General features: G+C 40.7%; 1 protein-coding gene across 1 annotated transcript; it reads right to left on the bottom strand.

Annotated features, from left to right (window-relative positions):
• Nucleotides 1-1005: 1005 nt before the first annotated feature.
• On the bottom strand, nt 1006-15477 carry tmod1 (tropomodulin 1). The gene is made up of 12 exons (XM_070918441.1): nt 15401-15477; nt 15202-15263; nt 14651-14787; nt 10156-10312; nt 8455-8571; nt 6597-6686; nt 4939-5069; nt 4282-4389; nt 3685-3828; nt 3181-3325; nt 2168-2267; nt 1006-1024 (listed from the first exon to the last, which is right to left on the bottom strand). Exons 3-12 carry the CDS (start codon nt 14771-14773, stop codon nt 1006-1008), a joined length of 1134 nt encoding a protein of 377 aa, XP_070774542.1. The 5' UTR covers nt 14774-14787; nt 15202-15263; nt 15401-15477.
• Between the last annotated feature and the right edge of the window lie 5127 nt (nt 15478-20604).

Here is a 20604-nt window from a genome sequence, read left to right as displayed (position 1 = left end):
AGTGGGCTTTTGAATTAGCAGTTGCCATTCCCAGCTAGCAGGAATGCTCTACAGGGACTGGTAATAATTGTCGCTGGATAATGTAACGATGTAGAGTGTAATTAGAGTGTACATTTTCATTTACAGAAACATTACACCATCCAGCACAATCAATCCAAGCTATGTCAAGTATTTGAATGGCTTCTGACTCTGTCCCAGGTCTGTCACAAATAAATATACTCTGTATGTAGCGACAAATCTCACAGTAGCCAGGTTTATAAATCTATCTGTCCATTACTGAAGAATCTGTATGTTTAGACCGAATAGGAAAAAAGCCACAACATCAGATTTTAGGTAAAAATCCAATATTATAGTATTTCTTAGAGTTTTTTTTTTCTATCAAATTCAAATGGCACATTAGCTTTGGTGCATGATTGGTAGAAAATACTTTGTGTGTCGACCTTAGAGCAACATCAGAAACTTTTGGGAACGACAGTAATAACAACATAACTCATTTACAGCATCATCATAATAATTAGAATTCATTCAACTCATCAATAGGGATTGCTAAAAGTGTCCCGCCGCCTTTCAATGCGCCCTCATTCAAAACCAGACCTCCAGCCCCCTTTGTTAAAGGAATCTAGACACTTGAGATATTAAAGGATTCATGACAAGAGCAGCAGCAAATGTTCAAACCTGGAGCCCAACTCAAAATTCAAACTTCAGAGCACAAAAAAATAAGTAGGCTACACAATCTCACCTTTTGCATGCACTGAAAGCTCAGAGGGACACTGCTGATTAATCCCATTGGATCCTTTAATATCTGCTGAAAAAAAGAGTCTGGAAAGTAGAAGGAGTTCAGAGATTTGAATCTTGAATCTTCTGGGTAGGCCATCGGAGGGTGTGAGGCTTAAGAGGGACAAGACGGGGCTTAGAAAGATGGTAGGGGTCGAGGGGGAACAGAGGGTTGAGGGCAGCCCTGGTTTCTACACATTCGTCCGACACTTGGGGAAGATGGGTCCTCCCTCAAGCCTTCTCTTTCTTACTGTAGATGGAGGGACACAGGAAGAAGAGAAAGAAGGAAAGATGGAGAAAAAAGAGGTGAAAGTATGAGGAAGGAAGGGAAACAAGGAGAAAGAGAAACATTAGAAAAACAGAATGCAAGAAGGTGATTCATCATTATCATCATCAACAACTTAAAGCAGAGCAGAGTTGGCAAAGGGAGGCAACTGAAAAAAGGTAATGGGTTTGAAAAAGCAATCCAGCTTTGGAAAAGAGAGGACAGAGGTTGAGCAGAGGAGGCCTGATGCCTCCAGACAATGCAGGAACAGTAGAAACAGCAGATCAGGAGAAAAGAATGGTCAAATGAGTAAAAAGGCCAAAGAGAAACATAAATAAAGTGGCCAAAGAATGGACTACAGCACCAATTTATTACTGGGAAAGTGATGCAGAAAACACAGATGGGAGACCATGAAGGTTTCTGCAGCTTCACAGTACAGCCAGAAGAAGATGGAACTCCCAAAAACTACTATAGCAAGCCAAAGAAGAGGACAGTTTCATCTTGTCCAATCAGATTTCAAAGACAGAAGAGGTAAATAGTGGATTCTGTTGTCCAGTGAGTGACGGGATCAGTGTCTTGCTCTTGCTAGGACATACGACAGAAGCAGCCTGTGCAAATTAATCTTATCTGCTGTTAATTCTTCTGTAAAAGTATGGGTTATTTTAGCCTTGCAATAACTTCAGTAATATTTCATTGTCAACTTTTCTTTCTTTTACTTCTGTTGAGCAAAAGTTGAGTGCTCTCAGATTTTTTAGATACCCTATAAGTTCTCTTTCCCTGTTTCTGAGTCTTCCAGACTTAATTATTTTCCAGGTTTATAGACTTTTTTGGCAAATGTAAAGAAATTGTGGCTACAAAAATCTACTCTGATTGTGGTGGGGACTGGAGAGCAACAACAGCTAAATGTGGGAGACACTGTCAGTGGTCTTTGCAAACCAGAGATGACTGGAAGATGAAGGGAAGGACAGCGATGATCAGTGCTGTGGAGAAGCAACAGAAACTCTCAGAGGAGTACGACAGGCGGTGGCAGCACTTCTCAGGTGGTCTGGAAAAGAACCAGGTGATGTTGGCAGAAGAAAGGCAAGGCCGAGCGGTCAAACAGTGCAGTTTGTTTTGGGTTTTTTTTACTTTGTCTTGGACTTGAACTTTTTCCCAAAGGCCCTCTCCAGCTCAGGGACAGACAGAGTGAGGGTGAAGGAGCCGTCCGACTCTGACCTGACGACCCGGGCTTAACGAGGACGGGGGGAGGAAAACATTAGGACAAGATTATGACACATGCACTTAACTTCAGGTGGTTTGTGACACAATACAAGCAGACTAATTAGCTCATAAACCGTATCCAAATGCAATCATAAATCTTAACTCCTGCAGTAACCTTTGGTGGAGGTAAAGACAGCCAAATGGCTTCGATTTACACTTACCCACACCCTTTTAACCTAAAACTGCTTCTAAGATAACGTTCAAGAACAAACACACTAACTCCAAAAAGTAACAAGGACTCATTTTGTGAAGCTTATAAATTTGTTTTTTTTGTTCAGACTGTCAGAGAAAAGTTGACTGAACTCTGGGATGTAGAAAAATTTAAATGAAAACAACAAACACAAAAATTACCAGAACAATTAGTGCATTTGCATAGCAAAAACCATTTTTTCCACCAGTTTCATTTGTTCTCTCTCTCATGCAGAGACTCTTTTCTTAGTGCTGATGTCATAACTCAAGAAGCCGCTGTTTTGATTGGCCGGGGCTTTCTGGCCGTACTACTGAGTTACCGGCTGATGATATCACTCTGATTCTTCTAGTGCAGTCTGATTAAAAGTAGAACCCAAGGAGATATAGTGAAGATAAAGTGTCAGCACTGACGCACGTAACAACCAACACTGCCAAATGCAATACTACTGAAAGACTGTGTACAAGTTACATAACTGACGATCCCCCTGCAGGGTGAATCAGTCATCGAATAAATACATGTTATCAGTTTCACTTTTGTCATGTTCCCAAATCAGTTTCTCAGAGCAGGAATAAAATGACTGTTTGTTTATATCTGTTTCCAGGGCTCAATGCTGCAGACGTCTCTGCATGTCTGTGTGTGTGTGTGTGTGTGTGTGTGTGTGTGTGTGTGTGTGTGTGTGTGTGTAACCCACCCAGGTCGTTGTTGTTCATCATGGCATTGGAGCCTCGGAGGCGCGGGCCCTGCTGGGTGAAATGATATCCAAACTTCAACAGCGTGGTGTTTTTCTCCAGCATGCTGGCTATCTCCATCTCCACCTTGTTGCCTAACGGCTGGCTCTGGAGTTTGGAGAGAGAGAGGGGAGGGGGATACAGAGGAGGTGGTGATCTCCGTTGCAGCAGAGGGTAAACTGGCAGGGGGGTAACATGCTTTTTCATTTTCAATCAATCAGTCAATTGGCAAAAGGAAGCCGAGAGAAAGAAGTCTGACTCATTCAACAAGTTGAACTAATGAGTCACACATGTACAGCTGTGCACTATGACACACCACAATGTAATCAGGGAGCATTACACTGACGTGGCAAAGATGGCCTGTGTGTACTACCTGACACATACACCCGCACACACACATTTTTTATGGATGGTACGTGTGAACGGGTCTGCATGTACTCTATGGAAGTGTGTGTGCCAGTTGGTACCTGGTTGTCTATCTTCAGCTCCTGTAGTGTGGTGTTATTCTGCAGTGACTCTATGAGGGCCAGGATTCCAGTCCCTGTAATGAAGTTGGACTCAACGTTCAGGCTCTTCAGCGTCGTGTTCACTTTCAACATCTCAGCCAGGGCCTGAGGAAACACACAGCACATGCTGCATCTTAATCCACTCATTGCTGTGCATGCTCTTTATTTCAGTGACTGGTTGCCAAATTGAAGAATACATCATCATGAAGTGTCTTTGTAAAACTGCTTTATGCATGTCTTATGAGATCGTAAAACAATGGGAAGTGACAGAGGCATGATATGCAACACCAGTTATTGGGAAGATCTAAACCCCACTGTGTCTTCATAAAAATATGATCAGCTATACAATATAGTTTTTAAAGATTTTTAAGAAAGACATTTTACAGACATGAAAAACACATAAAGAAAGTGTTCATAGATAATAATATATAATAATAGAATGGCATTATGAAAAAGGCAAACATGGCATTTTTATGAACAGTGCAACCCACAGATCAGTCAATCTGAAACAGATTCTGTGTGCAGCATTTTGTGTTAAACGTTACAGTTGAGACTTACAAACGCTACAGGGTCGTTGCTCCTGGTTCCTACAATACTAAACCTCTCCACCACAGTGTTCTTCATCAGAGCCTCAGCGTACGCCTTCAGGGTCTTGATGGGGATGTTCTGGGTTCAGAAAAACACAGAAACATTACAGCTCAGTAAATGCTATATATGTTTCACTCATTATTTATCTTCAGATCCAAGAAGCAAAAAGATTCATTTATGTTTTTGTGTTTTTATTTCAAAAAGGTTCCATTTTAGTCATTTTAGTCACTCAAACTATTGTTTACACTTAATAAAAAAATATGGTTTTATCTGCACTACATCTCTGAGGTTCAAGTGTGTCTATCATTAGAAAATGATTTTATGGCATTAAATTTGTGCCTAAAACATGTTTTACTAATACATTTTTGTGCATTTTATGCCCTAAAAGGATTTTTTTATCGCATATTTACAAAATATGTTATTCAATTAAAATATGAGTTTATTTCTTGAAAAGTAGCTTATAAAATTTCATCTGCAGGGACAGACGACTATAATTAATAGAGTTTCAGCCAAGCGGGCTGTCCACATCCAAAATAAATCAAAATCAAACATGTTGCTTTTGAGTTTGAAAACGCATTAAACTAATTTCCAGAATAGGCACACACACACACACACACACACTCTTACCCTGATGTTGTTGAGGTTGACCTCGACCAGGTCAGGGTCGTTCCTCTTCACTCTCAACAGGGTGTCTTCTACGTCAGTGGAGTTGGGCTCTTCATCAGGGACTGGTTTATACTGGGTGCACTGGATCACACCTGCAACACATTTACAGAACACACTCATGTACAGCAGGAGACAGTTGGGACAGTTGATTAAACCAGTCTTACTGTGGGAATGACACTCATTTAAACATGACTGTAGCCTTGTCCCCACATGTGTTCATTAAGAGCCGACATTAAGACTGACAACAAGTCTGCAGTATTATCTGGACAGTTGGTTGCTAGCAGTCCCTGCCAAACAACAACATTTTCCCACAGTTAGTGATCACATTAAATGTTACTCTTGATTATGGGACTCTCTGCTGGTTCTGAAATTAACTTTGTACAGAGAAGGTCATCCTTCAACTGCAGAGAAAACACCACATTTACAAAATCACTAAAGTTTCTCTTTTTTTATATTTGCATTTTTAACCCATTTAGTTATGTATATTTCACGTATATGCTGACCATTTTTTAAAGGATACCACTGCATATAATCGTTTTATTTCTTATTTTATCCCATTTTCCAGACAGTCGGTTTCCAATAATGTTCCAAAAACTGTTTTTTTTTTTAAATGTTCAGGATTAGGGTTAACCAGTGAACATGTAACATGCATATAATGCAGAACAGACTTGTCAATTAATCAGCACATGTAGCTATTTTGCCACACAGGTATATTGTAAGTTTTACTACCACAGCATGTGATAGATTACATAACTCAAGTTTCAGGTCTCTTGAACGTTTTGGTTGGTATACATAATTTTTGTAAGACTATAGTAATATTGGGACACTAATTTACATTAACATCTAATTCAGAGCATATTATGATTTCCCTTTAAACATAAAGTCGAGTGCCTGACTGTTTACTTTTGAAATACAGATCTCCATTGTCTCCATGTGAAACAACAACGAAATGATGATAAAAGACTCAATGTTCAAACTCATTTTTAACTACCGTCCTGTGTATCAGTTCTGAAAACAAAGCAACTGACAATCTGAGCAGGCGAATCACCAGTTTAGAGCTGGTTCTCTTTATGAGAGTCATATTTGGAAGTGAGGTGCTCGGCCTCTGTCTCTGTTTAGAGCTGGAGGAGAGTCTATAGGATGAGCCACCATGCAAGATAAACAATGGCTTATCAACGTGTGTGTGTGTGTGTGTGTGTGTGTGTGTGTGTGTGTGTGTGTGTGTGAGATGGGGAGACAAAAGTAAAATTTAAATACCATAGTTTATAGATAGTTTTTTTTGACTTAGTGCTTAGTTTTAGTCTGCGTAACTATATTTGTGCATGCTTGGAGAGCAAATCTTTATCTTTGGTAAAATAAACCAACATTCTGCCAACATGAGATCATTTCACTTGACTCCAGTCCAAGTCAACTCTCTTCTACATGTTTCTTGAATGAGGTGATATTTTATCAAACTAGTTGAGTGATCTGCTTTATTTTAGGACACTTTTTAGTTGTGTCTTGCACCACATGTATCTGTGATTGAACCACGTGAAGACAGGTCATGCAACTGGCAGATTTCTGAAAAAAAAAAAAAAGATTACATAAGTTATAGTGCATGTGTGCAAGCGTGTGCGTACTGTTGAGGCCTTGCTTGTTGACTATGGTGCTGCTGGCCAGGGCCTCATAGTACTGCTGGTTACTCATCAGGGTGTGCATACCCAGGATAGCTGGAAGACAGCAAGAAGACTGAATGAGGATGGAAAAAAATGAAGGGAATGAACAGCTGGTCAGAGGAAAAACACAGAGAGAGAGAGAGGGATGCTGAAAAAGAGTCAATAGATTTAATGATTGTCTAGTTACAGCCATACAGTGGACAACCATGCTAATACAGACAGCACATCAGCGCTTGCAGCATCACAAGCAAGTCAAACCTGACAACACTCAAGCAGCTGTGTGCTGTAAGGTTTCAGGTACAATAGTTTAAATCAATAACATGTACTAGCTTTGGTTTCCTGCCCTCTGTTGGCTGATTACAGATCATGACTATAGAGGACGTCAAGGTATCGGCCTATGAAGAGGAATCCTACTTGTGTCCTGGCAGCAGTGGATCTGAAATATGATTTTTTTTTTAACTGAGCTGCTACTCTGTGGGCACTTTATAAAATAAACGATTTAGAGACGATTATCATTTCAGAGAGATCGAGAGCATGAGAACAGAACAGTTTTCAAAGGTGTTAACAATGAGGGAACACAAGCTACCAAGCTGACCTTAGTAGAAGTGGGACATGCCCCCCCCCACCCCCCACAACAACTCTAGGGACTTCTTGTGCTCCAAAAATATTTCTCATTTTCAACTCTAAGCTTTACGCAGCAGTATTGTTTTATGATACATTTCTGCCATGCTACAGTAATGCGAGTAGTAGTGACTAGATGTAATGTAGTATTCAGAGTTGTGACCTTATCTTTTTCTACTGCTAATTGACTTTCAAGGCATACAGTCATTTTCTGGATCAAAATGCTTTTCTAAAAGGTATAAAATGTCCATAAAAACGTTTTAGTATAATGCCTTAAAACTATTCATGCGACATGTTTTAGAAACATGACAATTACAAAATATAGGTAATTCTTGATTTTGTTAAAATACATATTTTACATCAGAAATGACTTCAGAGATTTCAGTTCAGCAAATTTCAAAGGTTAATGACATGGAGTGATCCATCCTGATTACTCTCTAAAATGAATGTTTTGTTACATCAGATGTGTTAAAGGTTTGTACACACAGCAAAATATTTGCCACAGTAATAACTTTTTGCCATATATTACACAGACTGGAGGGGAATCCCAGTGTAATGTATGTACATGTCTGACAGTCTGAATATGTCACTGAGTCGAGCTGCACGGTTTTGCTAAATGTCTCCTTAACACAAGCTGACAGCATGAACATGACAGAAGGACCAGAATGGTTCCATGCAAACACTGCGTGCAGACTACAGATACCCTGGGTGGTGTTCAGCTAGCGAACAGAAACATCCAGCAGGGATGGAGGAGGTGGAGGGACTGATGGAGGGATGAAGGGGAAGGGTGGAGGGAAGGTGGAAGGAGCGCTGGAGGAAATGGAAAAGATCTGGATTAAGGAAAAGTAAATGAATGAATGAGGGGAAGTTGAGGCTGCGATGGTGTTTACAATAATTAGTGAGAGAAGATGAAGAAGAATCAGACACCTGCACTTTAGCACATTCAACAGATCAGATCCAGTCTATGAACAGCATTCATTCAGAGGATTTTATGTGAGGACGTCGGTGTGTATGTGTGGGAGTGTGCCTGGTTTTTGTTTTGTTTTTTTGTTAATAAAAAAATCCAAAAGTGTCTTCTTAAAATAGGAAATAAAATACTGTGTATATTTGGTGACAAATGAAAGAAAACTGAAACCAATAAGCCTGAATGCAAGTAGTACATATGAGTATGAGGAGGCGTGAGGAGGTGTGATTATGTTACCTGCGATATCACAGAGTTCAGCATCTGAAGCACTAGCCAGGGCTTCTTCGAGCTCCGGCTCCAGAGTCACACTCTCTATGATGGGGTCCACCCTCTTTTTAGGCACCCAGGCTTTCCCTACAACATGAGTGGAGAGATGTAATACAAAGACATATGCACAATAACCCTTGGCTGAAGACATTTTGTGAATTTAAGGTCCCCCTCCACAGCTCTACATTTTACACTTTATTCCTTGAGATATTCGGAGTGGGCTATATAAAGGTTTCGGTACCAGTGACACAATGATACCTGTGTTATACTTAACAATATGTTGTGATAGTTTTCTGATTATTTTCTACAAATGTTTTTCATGTAACGAAACATGACAAACCCCCAAATGGCATTTTTCATCGTTGTAGAGGGAAAAGCAAAGTGTTACTAATGACATTAACGATGGTGCCGCTCTATTCAAGTGTCCCAGTGAGCCATGACAGTGTGACAGCGAGCCAGCATGCAGAGGACCCCGAAAGTGAGGCTCAACTTACGTCTTGGATTTTGATGTGAATGCTTTTAACGAGACGGAAACTCATAATTACAGTAACTCCGATACGACATGAAGGCGGCACCGGTGCTACACAGATACAGAGAAAATGTCTAACCATGACAGATAAATCCTGGTCATGACCTTTCACCTTTATATAGGTAATATTTCCTCAATAAATCCTTTTTAGAGAAACAATGAAGGCCGCTAACCAGCTCCCTTACATAACAGGTGGGCCGTCTGAGCTGAGCATGCCGTCATCACGTCACACCTGACCACAGGCTGTCGTCGCTATGTCTGACTGTAAAGACCCAGAGATTTGTGTCTTTACTGATAGGTCTGCTATGTCTGTGTGTGTGTGGTCAGCGCCTCAAGTTTCAGCCAGACATTTCTTTGACCCCCACATAAACTCAGGCTGCTGGCAGCAGAGAGGCGAGATTTTGCACAGAGCACTGAGCAGGTTTTTGAAAACCGCTGCATCATTCCACATTTTTTAGCACGCTGTTAAAAGTCATGACTAGTACAAATCAACCTGTTTCAAGCTCTGCAATGCGACAAAACCGTAGTGGGCTTTGTCTCAGTGTAGAAGGAGGGTGATGACAGAAGGCTTTGAACAGGCTGCAGAAGCTGCTGTCACTCACATGCTCTGTTTCACAGCTAACTGGGTTGCTCAATGGTACCCTGGCTGTAGTTGTTGAGGGAGGGGAGATTGTTTCTCATTTCCTTTCCCCACCTGCAGTTTCACAGCTGATCTGTGAAACGACATTGAAATGTGTCTTTTTAAGTGCACAAGAGCTCTACAGCAACAACACCAGCAGAAGAAGACCATGACGAAAGTGACAGCAGGGACACCTTCTAGAGTTTCACATCGAGACGTCTGGTATCTCTCACCATCCATCACACACCTCTGTGTCCACACTACACTGGTGCTGTGCTTGCTGTCAGGCCTAACAAGGCCTGATGAGGGGTGGTCTTGTGGAACCAATCAGTGGAGATTCCCATGACAGACCTCTGACTTTAGGGGTCAGAGGCATTGCAAGATTTGTGGCTTAGATACATTATTCATCCATTAACATTTCTTTTCCCGCTACATCTCCAAGATCGGAGAGTCCCTCCCCTCCTCAACGCATGCATGCACAAAGCCACCTTTTCACCTTTACTATGAGAAAGCAAGTTCTTACCTCTCTTCTCCCCTGTGAAGGGCACCAGGTCTTCTTTGTCAGGATGCTCTTTGGCCTGTTTCTCCAGATGGGCCAGCAGGTTGTCTCTCTGAAACTCTCCCGTCGGAGATTTCTTTGTCTGGTCTTTCTGCCGCATCCCAGCTGGCAACAACGCATTCTGGACAAGGATGAGAATTTACACAATTTAATTGAATTTGTCTGGCTTCTCTCTTCCTATTATAGTAGTTAAGTCCTGTAATACCTTGCAACATCAGTGCAGAACAATGAAGAATGACCTACTCAAGGCTCTCTTCCTTACTACAGTAATACTGCTGAATAAATAAAATACTAATCTCCATTATATATCTTCCAGGCACCAGTGGTGCCACTGAGATCACTCTTTTTGAGAGTCAGGGGTGAGGAACAAATCCTGCACGTTTTGTTCTGAGGAATTAATAATTAAAGATGCCTGAAAATTGGGACACCTTTAACTCATTGTAGCTATACATTAAAAATGGCATGACGTGATATGATGCGATATGTCCTCTACATGTTGCCAGTTATCTATGGAAATAACAATAAATGAGATGAAAGCTCCACAAATAAATAAAATGAACAAAAAAACTATCAAATTATGTCCAACACTGATATATTTTAGGAGGGAGACAACAAATATACAAAAAAGGTATTACAGTGTTAAAGCAAAGTGAGATAGATATAGAGACGGTGGTACAGTATCTTTCCTCTGGTCAATGTAACTCCCACATTAGTCACTATCTCTACTCTAGCCGACACAGGACCACGACATTTCCCAGAGCTTCATCGTGTTATTTTCAACCTAAAGCAACATTAAAAACCAAGCTCTTACAAGTGCTACTTATAGCTTCACATCTTATCAGTCCTCTCAGCACTCAGAGGCCTCGCTCTCCTCATGACTCTCTGTCTCTCTCTCTTTGCCTCTCACACTTATTCCTCTGCCTTCAGTCTCGCAAAGCTTCAAATGAAAAATACTGCCAAAGCAGAAACACATTTTCAAAAACATACCAAACTATTTACACATTTACATGATTGTTTGGTTTGAAATACACTCTTTGGAAGTAATCTCTCTCATTCAGTCTTTCCAGTAATGGTCCATGAACATTCACGTGACTTACAGTGGTATTTATAGTATAGCCGGGAGTATATCGCACCATCACTGCCGAGCTTTTTATGTCACACGTTCTTTCAGCTGTAGATAACGGGCACACTCCCAGTCCCAGCATGTTATTTTTACCAGCATGAGACTCAAGTCTTTCTCTCCTGTCCCGTCTAACTGTACTGTCCTCTGGTCTCTTCCCCTGTCATTCCACCCCCTTCCTCATTTGGTCTCTATGTCACTCTCTTATCCTCTCAGCAGCCACAGAAGTAATCTATAGCACATGAACTTTTAAGATGTGTGAGTAGCAAAAGTGGCAACAAAATGATATGTTGGCATAATATTGACATATTATCACCATAAACAGTAGATATGGTAAACATATCAATACTGTTTACACATCCAGCAGATACAGAGGAACATTAGCATTTATTTGGAGTCATGTTTTCTGGCCACCTGATGAATGTAAGACCCATATTCACTCTTCTTTTAGCTACGGTTTGGTCTCCACCAACTCTCAAAAATATCTGGCTCTTTAGCTGCTAAATGCTAGCTTTGTCTGTTAGCCATTTGGTGCGGGGCATGAAGCGCACAGTAGGTTTATCAGAGCTTTTTTGCTAAAAATAGCTGCCTGTTGCTGCAGTAAAAAAAAGTTGAGTCAAAACAAAAACCATAACAATGAGCTGACATACACTAAAATACTCAGTAAAAATATGAATTCATGCAGCTTTAAGTGATGTACTTGAGTGAAAAACATTTTCATTTCTGGGTGAACTTTCCATTCTAAAATGAGAAATGTTACCAGTAATCCAGGTACATGAGCTTTGTATTAACCTATTCCAGTTTTAAAAAGGCTGTTTGAGCTCAAATCCAAAGATGTAACAGAGTTCAAGTTACAGCCACCAGCATGAGACCACAGGTAAACAGTATGAAGCAGTCCAAGTTGTAGTGTGTCACTGTATGACTGTGAGGCGGTACTGTATGTACTGAAAACTCAAAATGTTCTCTCTCTTGATGATTGACAATAAATTTATCTCTCCACAATCACAGTACAGCTAGCAGACATGTTTTTGTCCAACATTATGGGGCTTTTCCAGTGGCTTACTGGAACTGATGTGGGAAGCCTTGCTGGGAAAGTCTCAGTGCGTTTCAAAGCAAATGGGCACTTAACTGTTGTGCAACGGGTTACCCTCATAAACAGGCACAAACAAGGTAAGCACGCACGCACTGCCTCTCACTGTCTGTTTACGTCATCAGTCCCTCCGGTCACTCACTGCTGGCATCAGTCTCACACACACACACATACACTAAGTCCTGCACATTATGCCCTTCCAGTCATCCTCTTGGCATTGAGGGGCAATCCAGTCTCTGTGTGAGCAGTTAGACATTCATCAGAAAGCTTCATCACGGCTTCTGTCACCACCTCGACCCGTGATACATCACTGAGGGTACGAAGCTGGCGGTGTATGTAGAAATAAACACTTCATAAAAAAGCAACAAAAACTAAACACAAGTATATCCGCTGAACTGTACCTACTGTAGCACAATGACTAACAACATGATCCCACTGCACTTCATACAAACAGAGAAATACTGTAAACGATAGGGAAGGTGGCGACTAAACAGTGTTTTGTAGAATTTATCTCTGTTGGCTCAGTGTCACTTTAGCCTTAATAACCAACACTGCTTCCTTTACTTCCTCACTCATGTATTTCACTAGTGGTTATTTTCATTATGGATTTATTAGCATTCATTGATTATTGTTTTGATAAGTTGTCTATAAAATGCTAAAAATAAAAAGAAGCTAATCACGATTTTGCAAATCCAAAGATAACGTCATCAAACTGTAACTAATGATCTAAAACAGAGAAAATAGCAAAGCCTCATACCCGAGACGCTGGAACAACCAATGTTTGGAATTTTTTGCTTGATTAATGAATTAAACAACCAATAGATTTTTTCAACACATTTTCTGTCAATCGACTAATTGATTAATCAACTAATCACTAAACTATATACACCTGTATGCACTGTATTCATCCCTAATTGTTTATATACTATATATATATATATACATATATATATATATATATATATATAACAGACTCAATAAACTGATCCGCAAGGCCAGTGACATTGTGGGGGTGGAGCTGGACTCTCTGACGGTGGTGTCAGAAAGGAGGATGCTGTCCAAGCTGCGGGGCATCTTGGACAATGTCTCACATCCTCTCCATGACGTACTGGTCGGACACAAGAGCACCTTCAGTGGGAGACTCACTCCTCCCAAATGTATGCCACAGGAAATCATTCCTGCCTGTGGCCATCAGACTGTTCAACTCCTCCCTCTGAGTGTCACTGACACTACGAAACAGAACAGAAAGATTCTGGACTAATCTCCCCTCGGTCAACAACTACTACCTCATTATTTACATTTATATTTATACTTGAACTGTGCACTACTGACTGTTACTGACTTAAAATTACAGTAATCTGTACAATAATTCACCAGTGCAATACATATATATACATACATATACATTGTTATTGCATATATTTTTGTACTTTTATTTTTCACTTAAATATTGTAAATGTGTATATTTTTTATTTTCTATTTTTTATTTTTATATTTTGTACATACTTTTAGTTCTAAATTTTTGCTACTTTCTACTCTTGAATGGGAGCACCAGTACTGTACAACTTCCCCCCGGGGATCAATAAAGTAATTCTGATTCTGATTCTGATTCTGTTTAAAATTGATCCTGTGTGGGTCAATATAGCAACAACGCATTTGACCCAGTAGCTTTGACCCAGTGTTAGTTAGTGCTACTTTTTTTTATTATTGTTGGGTTACTAGATCAAAACAACTCCTTGTCTTGGGTTGTTTTCTACCCATTGATATCAGGTCAAGTTAACCCATTATTGAATTGACAGTTTTATTTTCTCTTACCTATTTTTTATCATAGATCATATACACATGCTGTAAAAACTATTTTGTGTAAACCAAAGATTGCGGGTCGTCATACAAATTTCACACATCCTCTTTAGTTTGATTACAGTCAGTCAGAGAATATCAACGCTAATGGTCACATTGTGGAGTAACACTAACTGCCTGTTAGTATACTTTGTCTACACAGCATTCAAAGCACAGTCCATCAGCTGCCACTGTACTAATACTGTGGAAACCATTATTTACATTACAGCCATTTACTCATGAGCAACTCAGATGAAAACACAAGGACTCGTAGTAATAGCAATGTACAGTATACTGCAGTATATTACATCGGGCGGTTTCATTAAGCCCGTATGACCACATAACTCTCCACTGACACCAACGTAGTGACATAGAAACTTCTCCATATGGAATTTATATTATAAACTTACATCAGGATCCAGCTCCTCTAACTCATCCTCTAATCGCTGCAGCTCTTCCTCTGACAGTTTCTTCAGCAGCTCGTCCTCGTCTATGTCCCTGTACTTCTCCATCTCCTTCCTCATCACCGACATGATGGACAGCACACCTGGAAACATGGATAATGTCAACATGACAACAGTTAAAAAAACATACAAAATGAGGTGATAAAAATGAAAACATGGATGTTTGAGGATGGCTAACATGACATTAAATATCTGCAATATTGACTGGATTGGAAGGATTTTACCCTTAACATTTAGATAGAAACCATATACTTTGGCCAACTTTCTTATGATTTCTGGCTTTCACAGCATCTTTCAATATCTTCAAAATTGCTCGAGGTGATATAATTAGCAATTAAACCAAACATTTACTTCAATCATCGTTGTCTCTTGTCTTGTATTCTCTTTGTTTTAGATTTCTGAGATGTGTCTGAGATGTGTGATTCAGTGCTGTAAGGTAAATGTATACTGTATAAATACATAAAGGGATCTGAGAGGTATTCAAATGGTTCCCTCACCTCAATAACCCCCTCCAAACGAGAAAAAGACTAAATGCAGGAGATCAGGAGCCTGTAAGACCCTGCGGTTTGAGAAAGAAATATGTATCTGTAGATGGAAAAAGCACTAATAAAATTATTGTTGAAATAACATTGTGTGTGAAAACCCAGAGCAAAGCAAAGCTGACTTTGATGGTCAATGTCAATGTCATGTACCCACCTCAGTGACCCCCAGCTCAGGGGTAAAACAGCAAAGGCAGCCAAGTGCCCGTAGTGCTCCTGGGAAAGAGAGAGGCCTGGAGGAAAATGAAGCACAGAGTGAGAAGAGATGAATAGCTCTCAAAATGAGAAAGCAATAGACACACTAAATCATCTATGGAGAAAGAAATGAACCACCATATTCCACTGCTTCCTTTTTCTGCTCATTTTCCCGTCTCCATTTCTTCCTAAACTGACAGGTTTTCAGAGGAAGGCTGGCAAAGAAAGTGTTGTTTTAAACTGTGTTTTTCATATCTTATGTTTTTGTCGTAAAAACTGTTTAGTAGTTCCCCATTGAACTACCATATCTGAAATACTGGTGTAAGAACGTAACCTTTACAGACCAGCTGATGCTGTTTTCACTGCAGATGCACTGAAGATCAATTTGTACGTTACAAACGTGATGTAACATGTAAATCAGTGAGTAAGTTTAGAGGTGCTGGTTGGTGGATTTTGTTACACTTAGACAGAGCCAGGCTTAGCTGTTTCCAGTCTTTGTGCTAAGCTAAGCTAATCTAACTGGCTGCTAGTTGTAGCGTCATTAACAGCAATATGAGAGTGGTGTTGATCTTCTCATCTAAATGAACGTATTCCCAAATGTCAAGCAATAATTCTTTGTTGGAGACGAGACATGTGGCCTTAGCTTGAAGGGATAAACACTGGTTTACATGCCACAACAACATTTACTTTTACTGATTGTGATGAAAAGAGTTTTGTTGGTTTGCTGGTGTTTGCCTCATTAATAGGGATATCAGGAGAGAGACGGTGGAAAACCTAATCGAGGCTTTTCTGACTGTGTGATTGGTTGGTTAGTTAATTGTTGTTGTTAGTTAATAAAAAAGAGGAAGAAAAAAATAGGCTTAAAACATCCCAAGTCATCTGCTGATGTTATACAAATCAGCTGTTTTCAACAACAGATAGATAGGCCTACCTGAAACAGAAAACAAAAAACATTCAACTACAGGCTGCTAAAGTGTGGTTGCTGCAGTAGCTAAATCATATAAGCAGCAGACAAGACTTTAGGTAGCACTACATGTTTTCACCTGTCTACTTGTCATTTTGCCTGTCCAAACTAGCGCTCTATTTCCCCCCAGAATTATATCCTGCTGCTGACCCGTCTGCCATGAATCACTGTCAGAAGTGCTGCTCTGCTTTCTGTCTCAGGGCACTCTGCAGAAAAGTATAAAAGTCAACCCAGGATAAACCAAATATCTTGTCCGGAAATGTGTTTTTTCTCGTGCTTTCCTTCTCCGCCAGAAGTGTGGACAGATTGTTTCCAACTCTCTGCATTTGAAGACAGAGTCTTGGCTGTGGGACCAGATGACTGATGATGGACGAGCTGCAGCGGAACATTTGCGGGTCACAGCACCAAACGCTCGGCGTCTCTAAGCCCTGGCTCCTTAAAACTACAGGTCAAGGTTTGAAATGTGTTGCGAGCTGCTGCTGATAGACGTCCACATGACAACACTAATAATAACTTTACTGAGCCTGCATCAAAGGATGAGGATGTTCTCAAATTAGGCAGAAAGGGTTGAAACGTAGCTTCAAAACTCAACCGAAGTGCAGAAAATGCTGCATTCAAGAAGAAGAAATGAGAGTGCAAACATTTCTTTTTGATCTTAAGTATGTCAGCAAGTGTGTTTTGGCTGGCCTCCTAAAAGGTGGAGTCAAGCCTGCCATTCTTTTGTTCTGCTTTCTCTAAGCTCCATGACAAGACAAGTTTCCAAAACCAAAGATGAAGAACTGGGCTGAACAAATAACGCAGCACGTCTGCTGGAAGAGGCCCGACCAGCTCGGATGATATCAAACAGACCCGCGCCTGTATTTATAACGTTTCTACAAGCTTCTGCTTCATTGGAGGACATTCACAGGGCAGAGAGGAAAGACGAGTGAAGATGACCTGAGCCAGAATGTTCCCTGCAAAGTCATAAACACTTGACTTGACCCTTGCCCTCTAAACCAGGCCTGTCCAGTCCTCAAGTCTCTCAGAATAGCAGCACTGATACAGGATCATTAATCAAGTCAGATGTGTGTAAAACCTTCACACTGATGTTACATGCATGGCATGAGCCCAGCCTTTCTCACAGTAAAATTCAAAATAAGATATCACAATTGAAATATCTGTTTTACGCCTGAATTACACAATCAGCTACTGCTGTGGAACAAAGTGCTATAATGGCCTGCTTCAACAGCAATGTCTTTGTAAATCTTACAGTTAGATTTTAAACATAAACCCTGGTTGAGGCTGTGAGTTTTTCAGCCACATAAATCTCTGCAAAACTCACACATGCTCTCAGGAGTGGCCAAAAAACTCTTACAACCAATAAATCAGCACGTAAAATGCAGCGAGAGCACGGCGGTGGACTTTTAGATGCTGCAGCAGACGAGTTCCTGCTTAATGTCTTCGAACAGCTCACACTGTCATGACATGTACAGTAAGTGGCGTGTGAACATTTCACTTACAATTTCTTCAGTTTGGTAAGTCCAAGATATATTGCTGTCACCTCTAATCTATGTCAAACCCAGTTACCATACGTAGGAGCTTGAACTTGGTGGCCTGACACTACCCTCCACACAATTGTACTTTAACAAGTAGCTTATAGACTCAGATATGAATAAGAACATAATCAATGCTACAAACTCCAGATCCCTCAAAGTTGTTCAGATTTAACTCAAAAATATCTTAAATGTCCTAATCTGGTAAATTTAAGAATTCTACCCAGATGCTGACTGCAGGTTTGATGGTGGATCTGTAGGTGAACAATGGCTCAAATAAGATTTTATATCTCCTGGTAACAAAATAACCACAATATTCCTATAAGGATAAGTGTATTTACAGACTCCATCACTCTTTATGCAATTTTTCTTCTGTTGTATAGGAATTAAAGCTTTACTGTGGCATTTGTATGGTGTTTGTCTAAACTATTTTGCAAGATTTCAGTTGTTAGAATTGCACAGGTCTCTGAAATGGCTCCGTATAAAACAGCTGAGAGGCAACTGTGCATGTAGTGCATGTGGGGGAGATAAGCTACAGGACAGTGTGTGTGTGTGTGTGTGTGTATGTGTTTGTTTTCTCCTGTGACAGTAACAAGGGTGTCCACTTATGTAGTGGCTTTGAGTTGAGCACTGATACACCGCATATATGCTTACCAAAATAGATTCGCACTCTACGTTATGTTTCATTTACATATAAAGTTACCATTTATTCTACAGTTATACGTGGAGTTGAGATAACAGTCGAGATGATCAACCAGTCATTTTTTAGACATCCTCTCATTCTAACAACTTGTAGTGCGGAGGAAACTCAACCCATCAGTGACGGCTGCTGTGTTGTTAGCCTCCACTTTGGGGACCCGTATGGAGTCGTCTATCATGATCTGTATAATAAGGGGCCTAGCAGCTCGCCTGCTGCCTTGGACCTGAGGTCAGGCCATTTGTGCATTCTGCAGAGGTCAACAAGTCATATGTGTTACCACATATGTGCCACTTCACTAATCAAAGTTGCTATCTCAAGGTAGCTGCTGATAAGACACATTTCTAATACAAGAGATGAAGAACAGACTTATGAATGCATGTATGCAGGTTTCAGATGGTGAAACACTGAGCAACAATAAGTTGATGACAAAGAGGGATGAGCAGCTGCTGTAGAGAGATGACCAAAGGTGCTGTGTTGTCTCAGGTTTACCTCAGAGTATGCACAGCTATGCTAAACAAAACCAAGAGGAAAACCATAACTTACCAAGTAGTAAAGGTTACAAGGCCCCATTTACTCCACAGTGATGTATGTAGGTCACAGAGGAACTGACAACCTGGATGTGATCTCACAGCACTTGTCCTGATTATGCATTATTTATTGATTTGATTATGATACAAATTTGTATCATATCATAGACCACCAACTTACCAATAGAAAGTGTAAAAAATGTTTTGAATCAAGTTCCCCCCACCCCCACCCCCACAATAGCTGCTGTATTTGATTATTAGAGTATTAGAGTCCCTGTCTGTGTGCAGGACTTGTGTTAGGACTAGCAGCGTGCCATTACTTTAAGAGGGAAGCCTACAACAGCCAGTAAAACATTGTCCAACATGAAGGAAAAGTGTAACAGTGAAATAAAAAAATATTCCTCAGTTTTCCTAGAAAAGCCTCTTTTAGTCTGAATGACCTCATGGAAACCTATTTTCTCCCAGTAAAATGTGTTGTAGGCTACAATATTAAAACCTTGATATGTGATCTTCACTAATTTGACTGTTTTACAGCCTGCAGTATACTTTTTGCATTTATTTCCGTACCTCCTCCAGCGCTATTTATAGCCGGACGGTCCCGCTGGGTGACAGCAACGAATACTTTGACCAGATATGGTTTCCTTCAGAGCCGCCTGGAGTCGCACTGCGCGGTCCGCTCTGCTGCAGGCGCACAACCCGGGAATCCGCAGACAAACTCCACTAGACGAAACCGTCCATGACCCGCAGATAATCCTGAATTCAGCAGATTTCAGCGTGCTCACAAAGTTTCCTCCCCCGTCCCTGGTCGACTCGCGGCGGGTTTGCAGAGTCTCATCTCCCGCAAAGGGCAAAGTAAACTTTTGGAGAGAGATCCTCCTCCTCCTCCTCCTCCTCCCCCCCAACACGGCTGCCCTGTCACTCCAGTGATGTCATGAACTGAAACTATATCCATTATCGGACACACTGACTCTCCATCATTTAGCCCAATAAATAACAACGTTAATGCGTACAAGCCTACACCCAAGTGTACGTTAGACCCACTCGAGGTTGCTTGTTATAGTTCGTGTCGTGACACACGGTGTTAAATACAGTGGAAGGTACTCAGATAATGTAAATTTAAAAATGTTTGGGAAATATCCTTATTAGCACCCCATTAGATCAGAAGATCCACACTCTCATATCTGTCCATTAGATATGAAGTTACAGCCAGCTTAGCTTAGCACAAAGGCTGAAACGGAGAGCTAGCCTGGCTAACATCAGTTGCCAGGCAACCATGGGACACTCCAGCCAAGAAATAGTCCATAACCTCCACTAAAAGGCAAACTATTCACACTTAACAGTTTCTGAACACATATACATTAGAAAAAACATAATATGTAAGCTTTAGCTGTGTTTTCTTACTGTTGGCCAGAGGCAGGCTAGCTGTTTCCCCGTTTCCAGTCT

The sequence above is a fragment of the Enoplosus armatus genome, chromosome 2, assembly GCF_043641665.1.
Source record: "Enoplosus armatus isolate fEnoArm2 chromosome 2, fEnoArm2.hap1, whole genome shotgun sequence".
NCBI classification, from domain to species: Eukaryota; Metazoa; Chordata; class Actinopteri; order Centrarchiformes; family Enoplosidae; genus Enoplosus; species Enoplosus armatus.
Note: the sequence above shows the minus strand (reverse complement) of the source record. Positions and strands in the feature narration are given on the sequence as shown.

Excerpts from the sequence above, each read along its gene's own strand:
- tmod1 (XM_070918441.1), bottom strand. The coding sequence starts at position 14,773 with ATGTCGGTGATGAGGAAGGAGATGGAGAAGTACAGGGACATAGACGAG. Across the intron at positions 8,572-10,155 it reads CTTCACAGGGGAGAAGAGAG|GGAAAGCCTGGGTGCCTAAA; the intron begins GTAAGAACTTGC and ends CTCATGTTGTAG. Across the intron at positions 3,326-3,684 it reads AGCTGAAGATAGACAACCAG|AGCCAGCCGTTAGGCAACAA; the intron begins GTACCAACTGGC and ends TCCAAACTCCAG.